The sequence below is a fragment of the Octopus bimaculoides genome, chromosome 11 (assembly GCF_046866305.1).
Source record: "Octopus bimaculoides isolate indiv1 chromosome 11, ASM4686630v1, whole genome shotgun sequence".
NCBI lineage: Eukaryota > Metazoa > Mollusca > Cephalopoda > Octopoda > Octopodidae > Octopus > Octopus bimaculoides.
The window spans coordinates 23245195-23257415 of record NC_142938.1 but is presented as its reverse complement, the minus strand read 5'-3'; the positions used below and the strand labels follow the sequence as shown (position 1 = coordinate 23257415).

The 12221-nt window shown below is 34.5% G+C and overlaps 1 protein-coding gene across 6 annotated transcripts in view; it reads left to right on the top strand.

Moving 5' to 3' along the window:
- The window catches only part of LOC106877480 (protocadherin-like wing polarity protein stan), a 309480-nt gene that overhangs the window by 256320 nt on the left and 40939 nt on the right, over positions 1-12221 (top strand). For 4 of the 6 annotated variants that reach the window (XM_014926393.3, XM_014926390.3, XM_014926391.3 and 1 more), the window contains exons 30-31: positions 356-451; positions 3667-3964. In XM_014926393.3, coding sequence (XP_014781879.1) covers positions 356-451; positions 3667-3964 — 394 coding nt within the window. The remainder of the gene's footprint in view (positions 1-355; positions 452-3666; positions 3965-12221) is intronic. The other 2 variants (XM_089359659.1, XM_014926392.3) reach the window with 1 other exon arrangement.

The window sequence follows — 12221 nt, the reverse complement described above, 5'->3', positions numbered from 1 at the left end:
TCCATTACTACAGCTGAATGAACTAAGCAACATGAAGTAAAGTGTCTTCCTCAAGAACACTACACACCGCCAGGTGCAGGAATCAAATTCACAACCACACAATTGTAAGCTTGACACTCCAACTACTGAACCATGAACCTTCAATTAAGAAACACCTTTCTATCTTCACTACTGACAATGTTTCAAACTTGTCCTGTATATTGTTCTGCTAAAGATGATAGCTGTCATTTGCTTGCTTTTCATTTTCTTTGCTTTTTTAAAAAGCATTCTTTACTTTTGTTATTCTTATTTTATTTCATTCATTTATTTGTTTTTGTTATTTCTTATTTCCTTGTTCTCCATTTTTTTTTTATAGGTACGGTTTGAAATCAAACGAGTTTGGTATAAATTCAAAGGTAAAAAACTGGAATTGGATGAAGCACTCGGTGGTACTAGAAGTACTATGCTATCGGTAAATATCACTCCTTATATCATTCATGCAAGAGAAATAAAATCAAAAGATGAAGGAACATTTATATAAGCATTGGCATGGCTGTGTATAGGTGCTAACCACATGGTTTCAAGTTCAGTTCTATTGCATACTACCTTGGGGTAGAATCTTTTACTAAAGCCTCAGGCTGACCAAAGCCTTGTGAATGGATTTGGTAGATTGGAAACTAACATAAACCTTATTCATCATCATCATCATCATCATCGTTTAACGTCTGCTTTCCATGCTGGCATGAGTGGGATGTATGCCTGTACATATATATATGATTCGTCTAAGAGACCATAAATCATGGAAAAGATGCACTTGTATATCTGTCAGTAGAGTAGGTATATTATCCAAAATATATAGTATTATATATCCACCATGGCTGATCTTACTAATCAGTTTTGGGCAAGGAATACAATGAATTGTTAGGTGACAATCCTTTTATATAATCTTATGCTCATCACAGCTGATATGGAAGGGAATATGGCAACTGCTCTCTATTATTGAAGGTGGATTAGCACAACCGGTCAGCAACTGCTGTAAAAGAGGTGGTGAAATGAAAAAGGGCCGGGGGATTAGGTTAGGAGTCATGTCCCTTGGTCGGCTATGTTGTGAAGCTAGCAAGAATTATCTTGAAGTGTTTGTGGGGAAAGTGGGCATTATTAAATGTGGTGCTCTTGTGGGAATCAGGTGTGTGATATGTGTAGTGGTGTCATATGCGTAATTTTTTCTGGAGGTGTAGGTATATATAGCTGTGTTCGTTAGACTATTTTCTTTCTGGGGGGTACAATGTGTGTGAAGGGGTATAAGTTGGGGGTGGTGGGATGCTCACCTTACAGGTGTGTGTGTTGATGGGTGCATTGGTGTGTGCTTTGGTCAAACTGTTTGCCAGGCTTGAAGACATTGGTAGAAGGTTGAAGTTGGGGACCTGTGGTTGCAGTTATGTTGTGGCATGCAGGTATGATAGGATGTACTTCCTTTCCTGCCATTCAGGTAAACATCTGGGTGTTTATAATTGCTCTCTTCTCAGCCAGGCATAACCTGCACTTCCTGCTGCTATTGAAATGCGGTTTGCATTCTCCAGGATTTTCCACTTTATGCTGTACTCTCTAGCTCTTCCTTTCAAAGATCAAACGTGCCTGGCTAGGGTTGTGGCATTGTGTCTCTCTGAAATATTGAAGGAGGACTTTCTGTTGTTAAAGCAGGTTCTGAAGGGGTCTTCCATTACCCCCACATATTTTCACACAATCAGTTGTCCATTGGGTCCTGTGGCTGTTACCTCTGCCTTGTATACAACTGTCTCTGTGTTGCAGTGGCTGTTCAGCAGACAAATTGTTACCCTTGCATGATAATCCTGTCTCTGCCTTGGGTGTAGGCCTACCTACTAAAATCTTTTTTACACTAGGTACACAACTAAACGATAATCTCAGGGTATGTCTATTAAATATTTTGTTGAATCAATTAAAACAGGGGAAGTGTCTATCAACTAGACTAAGGAAGGTCTTGCCTACTCTGGTCTTAATGTTTAAAGAGAAGGGTGGCATGAACCACAGCAATTTCTGGTGACACTTTCTCTTGGAGGTGGGGTAGGGTCTGGCATGTAACTAATACTGTGCTTGAAACAGCTGGCAGCCAGAGCCCAGTTGTAGTACAGAGTAGCAGCATCAAAGCTCTCTTTGCTTGAAGATAAGCTGGAGATTCTCCTGCCAACACTCTTAACCAGGTTCCTGAGCACTATGGCTGGATGTCTTATAAATTGTTTTCTATGGTGGAACTCAAAGTAGTTATTAAAAATACCCTCTTTGGATGGTAAAAGTCAAAGAATGCCTATGGGATTTCAACCCATGTCTTCTATAAACATGATAGATGTTCTAATGTTATATCAAAAGCAATCCTTTCAATCTTCTCGATCCAAGGTGTTTTTTAACCCAATATTTTATACACTGTTATTTATAGTTTTAACTACTTTCATCATTACAAGCAATTTCATATCTCTTGATCTTTTTAAATTCTTATGACGTAGACAATATGCATGTATGTATGTATGTATGTACATAGGTACATACATATTGCTAACATTGTGCACTCTAGTTAGTCCTAGCATGTTCCTGAAGGTCGGCAATGATCTTCCTCGGTCACGAGTGGACGGCCATCATGTGTGTACATAGGTACATACTTACATATATAGATATGTATGTATGCATGTGAAGAGGTTTTGTCTCCTTGTCTCCTTGTGTTGACATAACACGAGTATCACTTGTAAACGATTGTCACTGTCACACAAACAGTGTTCTTTGTTTCTAATCTTCTGTGAAAAGATGTCCTGCCTTAAGGAAATATTGCCTTGCTTGGAAACAGGTGAGGGCTAGCAATAGAAAAGGCATCTGGCTGCAAATATGGAAAAGTGGGTGTGAAAACGATGATGGAGATGATGATGTTGATGATACAAACCCACACAAAGAGAGTGGACGAGGGATTAGGTGTTGGCCTGTCACTCAGAACTCATCAGTTATTATTATAATCATTGCATAAGTTAGCTCAGCCTATGTGAAAAGCAGCATGTGTCTCAATTGTATGGAGACATACACACCATTAGAAAATCTTCTGACTCTTCTAATTGTGGAAATGGATGAATTATAAAGTATTTCACCTAACTTGGATATCTTCCTGTTAGCTACAAATGATGGGAGAAAATTCTTCCTTGCAATTAACAAGGAATTAACTTCTCTTTCTTGTTGTAATAGTGAACTTCGTGTGTGTATTTTTGTGTATAAATGTTTTCACAAGCATGCATTCAGACACACACATACTCACAGGGTATATGTGTGTGTTCATTTATATATACACACACATAATGTCTGTATGTCTGTATGTGTATATATATAGGTATGAATGTGTGTATGTTTGTGTTTCATTGTCTTGACATCATATGATAGTTGTAATGACCGTTACTCTCGTACAAGCAGTGTCATTCATTTCCAATATTCTGCATAAAAGTGTCCAGCCAAAGGGAAATATTACCTTGCTTGGAAACAGACAAAGTTAGCAGCAGGAAAGGCATTCAGCTGTAGAAAATCTACTTCAATAAATTCTGTTTGGCCTATGCAAGCATTGGCAAAATAGACGTTAAAATGATGATAATGATGTAACATATTCTTTTGTTCATACTCTTTTTCTTTCTATTCATACAGAGATCAGCACTTGCCTATCGCAACGATTCTTCGATGGATGGCGGTCTGAATCGAATGAACATCGGTATCTCAACGACCTCAACCACATCTCGTTCAACAAGTAAGACCAGTAGTGGTGGCCTGTACAAGGGAGATGATTACATGCGCAGCACAAACTCTTCCACTACGTCAGGCCATGCTCCTTCTATGTCCATGCATCCACCCAACACTGGCATTCCTCCGTATGATTCCTATCACTTACCACCACTACCACCACCACCACCATCACTACCATTACATGACAACCACCACCCCGATGGTACGTCCCAATTACTGGTACCAATCCACGAACGAGCTATCAGTGTCTCTTTCTCATTTAGTTTTCATTTCACAGTGTGTTTGAGATGTTGTGTATGTTGGGAAAGAAGAGGAAAAGAAAGCTGAATGTATGAGAGTGGAGATGTATGTATGGGTGGGGTGCTGACATGGCTGAACTGATACTAAGCTTGCTTTGCAATCATGAATGCATTTGCACCAACTCAACCCTTGGGAGTGAAATTAGGTAGACGGAAACTGAGTGGGAGGCTGTCAGATGGACTCTACCTGTCACACTGTGTCTACCCATGAATTATGTTAAGGGTGCAATTGTCTGTGGAATTCTCTGCTACTAAATACAATGAATAGGTAGCTCCATTGATTAAGCAACTGGAACATTCCTTATAGAAAAATGACACAAAATCTATATGCTTCAATGTATGTTTGTTTGTCTGCTTGTGTGAAAGCTTGTATTTTGCTTCTTGGTGAGGCTTGTTAATATAATATGATGTAAGTAAGGCTTTGTGCATATAGGCTTGAGTTTATTTGTGAGTGTGTCTCAGTAGAAGCTGTGTACTGTATGCTTATTCATATGTGTATGTATGTGTGAATGTGTGGTAACAATGATGGGGATGTCTGCATGAATGTATGTTATTTTATCTGTAGTATTTATAAATGTATATGTGTGAATGTAACTTGGCTTTCAGTGTGGCTGGAGAGAAAGAGTACATAGGGTTACATTTTTGTTGCTTTTTATTTACTTTTAACACCTTGTCACAATTCTACACTTTCACTTCACATCTTGCACTAGACTTTGCTTATATTTTATTCTACATCTTTAATGTCTTTATATTTCTCTATCTATTTATCTATTTATCAATCCATCTGGCTATTTATATCTGTCTGTTCATGTGTATTTTTGTTTCTCATTCTATCTAACTGTCCTCTACTTCTTTATCCTGTCCTCTGTTTCTTTCCATTTCTCGACATAGCTGTCCATTTATTTGAGTAGGATGTCAGTTCAATCACTTCTCTGTCTGTCAGGCTCGGTTTAGACATAAATTGAACCAGCTTCAATTTAGGATCAAACAAGTTAAAGAAGCTTTTAAAATATCAGAAATTTTTCATTCATAACAGTTTTACTATAATTATATTTAAGTTATAATATCATGCATTAACATTTAACAATTAGACCCAATTAGTTAATCAAAATTGTTTTTCATTATTTTATAAATATTCTCTGATACAAATTTTTATTACATTTATTTATACTTATAATTTCTTTTCTCAGTCTGTGTTATGTTACATTATACCAACTTATGTTACCTTACATTATTACATTGCTGCATTTTATCAACATTAAGTTTTGTAAATTTGTAAACTGATTGATTTCTTACGTTTTATCAGTGTTAATTATGTAATGGTTTTCAAATTACTTTTCATTTTCTGGAAATTGTAAATTTATGAGAGTATCTTACTCCTAAAATTAAATACATTCCATCATTTGACTCATTAGGAATAAATTTCCAGCATTATTTTCCGATTGATGTTTTTAAAACATTTTAAAGCACTCTTCCACTTTGTTGGGTTTTCTTATGCTCGTTGAGGGTATGCTTACCAAGTTCACTTGTTACACAGCCTTATTCTCTGTTAATTGCCAAATAGGGTTCTTGGAAGATCCCAGCACTTAGGATAAAGGTTTCTAAACTGTGCCATCAAAACTATTTCTCCAATTATTTCCTGGTGTGTCAAGAAATTAAGCCAAATCTGATAAATTCTTAAGACTATTTAGCTTTGATGTATATTTGGGAATTGACAACTCTGCATAAAATTTGACACAGGGCTGGTGACAATTAATGTGTCCTGAAAATGATTATTTAAAAAAAAATATATTGTCAATGTAAAAAAGTTTGGAAAGCTCTGGCTCAGGGAGTCACCATGTTCAAATCTGGTTCATCCACTCATCACTCCACCTGACTCCTTCCTTTAGAGACCTTTGTTTTAAAAGTCTGTCTGTTTAGCTGCCCAGCCTTTTTTTATGCTCAATTACTTAGTTATCTACTTGTTCTTCTGAACATATGTACTGTTATAATTTTCTCTTCATTTTGATTCAGCTATTGAATTATCTTTGATAGCAAATTAATAAATAAACATAGTTACTGTTCTCATTAAGCCCTGATTTTACAGACTTATGGTTAAAGGCATTCTAGCCAAGGCCATCCTATTTTTCCGTAGACATAATGCACCTAGCACCAGAACTGGCTCTAGGTATGCCTTTACTTCAAGTAAATTGAATTTCAGTGCTCTTACAAATATATCTTTTAATATTTTCTCAAGGATTAAAACCTGTAAGTACAAGAACAAAGATTTTATTTCATAACTTCCCAAAATGTCAGAATATTCTTCCATTCATTATAATTTTTTAATAATTTATAGTAATTTATAAGTAATTATATAAGTATTGGCTTAAAGTAGCTAACCAACTATATTAATCAAGTTCAATGAAAGCTCAAATATTTTTCTCTTTTCTTTACAATTTTAATAACCCATTGCCTTATATGGTATTTTCTCTCAAGTCCTTATTATTATTAATGTTTTTGGTGATTTCTGTCGATTTTCATTTAAATCACATTCTCAATTATGTCATTGTTTTCCTTGTCATTATCATCATCATCACTGTCATCATCATTATTCTCTTTTCACAGTTTTAGTCAAGTAATGTTTAAGCAGCTTACTAAAGAAAAGAAGTCTTTACAAAATTTGCCATGAGATGTGAACTCATTTCAATGAACTAGAAGACATCCATATATACACAGATTTTCACTACTTTCTCTTTCATTCTCTTTTTATCTGCTAGATGTTAATTACACCTTCTGTTCCTCAGTCTCTCTCCCTTTCCATCAACTACTCTCTTGGAAGGCAGGAGAGAGAAATGCACATGCACTGCTTTATGAAGTGCAGGTCTCAAATTCCTTAAGCCGAATTTCTTATGATTTATAAATAGATAAAATAGCAAAATTGTTATTTTACATTATTTTTTCATATATTTTTTTCATGTTGGCATGGGTTGGATGGGCCTCACAGCATCTCTCTACTCTTTACAGTAATTTGTTGTCTGGCATACACAGATAGAGAAGAAAAAACCTGGTTTACGCTGTTGCAATCTATATCGTGTTATTTTTGGTATGGTTTTTATAACTGGATGTCCTTCCTATCACAAACCACTTTACAATATAGACTAAATATATTTTATCTCACTCCAAGCACTAGAGAGGTTTCTATGGCAAGATTAAACAGTCTTCTCTGCTCTTCCTCTGTTTGTTGTAAAAGATGAAAATTATTAAATTCAATCTTATGAATAAAATAGACTATGTTTATGGGTTTGTCATATTCACTGCTCGTTACTTGAACAGCTAAAGCATAAAGTTTGTATGTAAGTGTAAAATGACACCAAGCATTATGAAATATGGCCGTGGTGTAATTTTGATCTTTGAAAATATGGTGATATTTTGTTGGTTGATATACATAGTTGAAACCACTAATTTTTATGCTGAAATGATGCCAGTATTTGCTCAGTTGATATGGGCAGTGAAACTTTCATATTTTAACTATGGTTAATATATTTCTTCTATTTCTTGCTCTCAAACTTAGTTATTATATTTTCTTATTCAGATTTTATGATATCACTTGGCTTAAACACATGGGAAGATATTGAAACAATTTCATATTTCAACCATAGTTATTTTATTGTAGTTTCATGTATATATATATGTGTGTGGTTCAAAACAGTTTGATTCAAATTCATTGGTACTCTTGAGTTTCAAGTGTGATGCTAATCTTCAGCCATTTTCAAATTCAAAATGAATTTGAATCAAACTGTGTTGATCCATACATGTAACTCCCAATAAACTGGGTGTCTGTGTTTGTCCCCCCAACATCGCTTGACAACCGATGCTGGTGTGTTTACGTCACCGTAACTTAGCGGTTCGGCAAAAGAGACCGATAGAATAAGTACTAGGCTTACAAAGAATAAGTCCTGGGGTCGATTTGCTTGACTAAAGGCAGTGCTCCAGCATGGCCACAGTCAAATGACTGAAACAAGTAAAAGAGTAAAAGAGAGAGATATATATATATATTCCTCTCTGCTCTAGTTATTAATATATAGTTTTTACTAGTTATTATTATTGATATATAAAATAGTGCAATAAAATTATATATATAGCATACATTAAAAAAGGTAAGTCTGTAATATATTTCATGCAGACACACACACACACACACATACACATATATGAATGTATCATATATACATTCATAGTATTTATTCCAGTTCTTAGTTCAAATCTCATCTAGTCAGCTTTGCACTTCATCTTTGTAAGGCTGGATGAATACTACCAGTCTGGGCTAGGTTATTAATAGAACTGTTAGTGTCAGAGGAGATGCTTTGTGGTCTTTGTTTTGGTTCTGTTTGTTTTGAGTTCAAATCCTTCAGTGCCCATTAAAAAATAGTGACAGTCTCTTCAAATTATAAATGTAAGTGGCCAAGTATTCCACAGACATGTATCTCTTCAAGGTAATCTTCAGGTGGAATCAGTATTATATAGTGTGTAACAAGACTGGCCCTTTTAATTACAGGTATAGTCCAGTAAATAGGCTTCTGCACAGTTTCTGTCTAACCATTTTCACTTACAAAATTTGGGCAGGCTCAAGTTGCCCACTTTTACATAGTGGAATTACATGATTGCAAAGCAAACTTCTTAACCATTCTGGTGTGTGCCTATATTATATAGAACGTGTGTGTGTGTGTGTGTGTGTGTGTATATAAATTCATAGAACCTTGTGGAAATCACAGAAAGCTCCTCTAGTGAACCATGCTACCATACTACATTATATTCCTATAAGTAGGAGCATAATGTAGAGTCCTATGCAGCAGAAATCCAGGAGATCCAATCCATGAAATTATTTCATGAGGAGTGTGTGTGTATAAAGTAATTTTGTGTGTGGTGTAGCCTAGTGGTTAGGGTGTTGCACTCATAATCTCAAGGTCATTGTTTTGTTTCCCAGACCAGCAGTGCATTGTGTTCTTGAGCAAAACACTTTATTTCACATTTCCCCAGTCCACTCAGCTGCAAATAGGCAAGCCTGCAATGAACTGGCATTCCATTCAAGGGGAATCTTGGCCTGCCTGCCCAGCCAGCAGGGTGGCATAATTCAAAAGGGTGAGGAAGTGCATTGTAACCAGCAGTGTATAGTAACACCCAATAGTTGGATGATACAAGTTATACTTGTATTAATGTTGTTATAATTTCATCATCAGCAAGCTGCCAGAATCGTTACCATGATGGGCAAAATGCTTAGCAGCATTTCTTCCTCCTTGACGTTCTGATTTCAAATTCCGCTGAGGTCAACTTTGCCTTTCATTCTTTCGGGGTCGATAAATTATGTACCAGTTGAGACTGGGATTGGTATAATTGACTAGTCCCTTGCCCCAAATTTCAGGCCTTGTGCCTATAGTAGAAAGGATTATTATTATCATTATTTATAAAACTTTAATGGATATATATATATATATATATATATATATATATATATATATATATATATATATACACATACACATATATATACATGCACACACACACACTTATACATGTGTATGTGTAGAGTCAAGACTATTGAAAAGGTTGCAAGACGCAACGAAAATTTTAGGAAAATAAAAATAAGGAATAAGTGGAAATTTTACCGGTGAGTGTGTTAAACTATAAGGCACAAAAAGAAAATGACCCTCCCCAAACACAACAGAATTATATATCCACTGCATCGGAAATCTGCAATACTCCATAACTACCATCTCGGCTGTAACCTTGGAGCCCTAGCAATCCGTTACAGCACTCACCTAGCATACCTAATTGTTTAGATCACCTGTGAACTAAACCCCTATATTTTGTATATATATATATATATATATATATATATATATATATATATATATATATATAATAACTGTTCCACCAGTATTCCTCATTTTTAAACCTTTGGATATATTTTTATCTCATGACCGTCAGAACAGTCCTTCTTGCAGATAGCTGCTGATGTTGTGCTATTGTGGGTGATATATACCATTCTGGCACAAACAACGCTCATTTTGTATTACAATTTAGAGGCTATCTCCTATTCATTGAAAGCAAAGGTGAAGCTTCTATGTGATCTGTATGTACCACAGGTCTAAAGGAGACCACTCTTCTTGTCAATGTTTCTACTATGCATGTGAGTATATACTTACATATGTATGTATTGATGGATGGATGTATGTATGTGTGTATGTATGCATGTGTGTGTGTTTATGTATGTGTGTGTATGTATAGTGATACAGTATTACATTATCATGCACTACTATTAAGACATAAAACTTCATTAATCTAAGAGAGTAGAAACACTATTAATCTTGAGTGAAAATCTAAATTTAATTACAAAACTGTCTCCAAAATTAACTAGTCTTCTTCAAGCATATCAGCATGCATATGAACACACATGCATGGAATCACAGACCTATATGCACTCTCTTATACAAAATTTAATGCAACACATATGCTTCATTGATATAAATTGTCACCTCACTATTCAGGCCATGTTGATAAATGAATAACACTGTGTCACTTTCTAATGTTTACCTGAAAAATGTATTGAAAATCCATTTCAAGCCTAATCAGCTCCTTGTACAGATGACTCCTATATATGAGGTTTCCTGATTGACTCTCTAATTGCAGCCAAACATCCTGGCATGATGCTGTTGTCTCTTTGTTGTCCTGCATGTTTTGGTATCCTTCAGCCAGTTTGTTTGATATGTCAACATGTGATAGCAAGTGATACAGTTTGATATGTCAACATGTGATATCAGTATAATGAGTGATATGGTTTGATATGCTAACATGTGATAACAAGTGATTATATATATATATATATATATATATATATATATATATATATATATATATATGTATATATACTTTGATATGTCACCATGGGATAGCAAGTGATACAGTTTGATATGTCAACATGTTGTAGCCAGTGATACAGTGTTCAATATGTCAACATGTGATATTGCAAGAGACAGTGTTTGATGTGTGAATATGTTGTAGTGGTATATAGTATATGCCAGTATGTGATACATGGATACAGTTTGGTTTGTTAATATATTATGCATCAAGTGATACAATGATATTCTTTAACCATTTAGCGTTCTGATTACTCTGTCAAATGTAATACTTATTTTATTTATATTGTTTTTTAATTAATCATGCATTATCTTGTAGCTTTGAGATTCCAATGATATAATTGTATATTTTAAAAATGATATTGTAGGGTAGGTGGGAGAAACCAGATCTTGCCAGTTCGAACATAAAACAGGTAGAATACTTGGGTTGGATATGGCCAGTTTAAATGCTAAAGGGTTAATACATAATGTGAAAGCAAATGATGCATTGTTACACTTTTTCCATGCCACCTTAATGATAACTAACTCAACATTTTAGCTCACCTTATGCATTAAGTCAAATAGTGTATTTTAAAATGTTATTAGGTATATTTTAGCCTTTAGATAAAAATTATGTAAACAGCATTAAAGAATTAGTTCTTTACTCAGTAAATGAAATGTAGAATTTCAGTTTTCATTTTTCCCATTTCTTTTTATTATTTTTATGACTCACCTAGCTACACCGTTGCACACCAGTGTGCCTCAGCAAACCACCATTCTCTAAGTTACTTAATTTTCTAACTGTTTAGATTTTGGTTAGTCATAACAAATACAGCACTCTTCTGGTTTAAAAATTACCCATGCCAGCACTAGTATAATTATACTCAAAGAACCATTTTCTCCAGAACTATTTGCATGCAGCTATAAACTAACTTAATGCCCAATGGTCAAGGTTATGCATCTTTCATGACACAGATTCATCAATAGCATTTCATGGGATCTTCTTGATTTATTTATCGTTTTTTTTTTTTATAGTTTTCTTTTCTTCTTTTTAGATTTGCTTGTTTTGTTTATTTCCATAAGTGTGTGTGTGGTTGTAAGTAATGTGATTGTCAGTAATATTTGCTGTTATAGTGTTCATGTTGAAAGTATAAAAGAAAACAATACTGCTATGTTTTGTATGTGTACCTAATATATATATATATATATATATATATATATATATATATATATATATATATATATATATATATATATATATATATATATATATGTATATATATATATA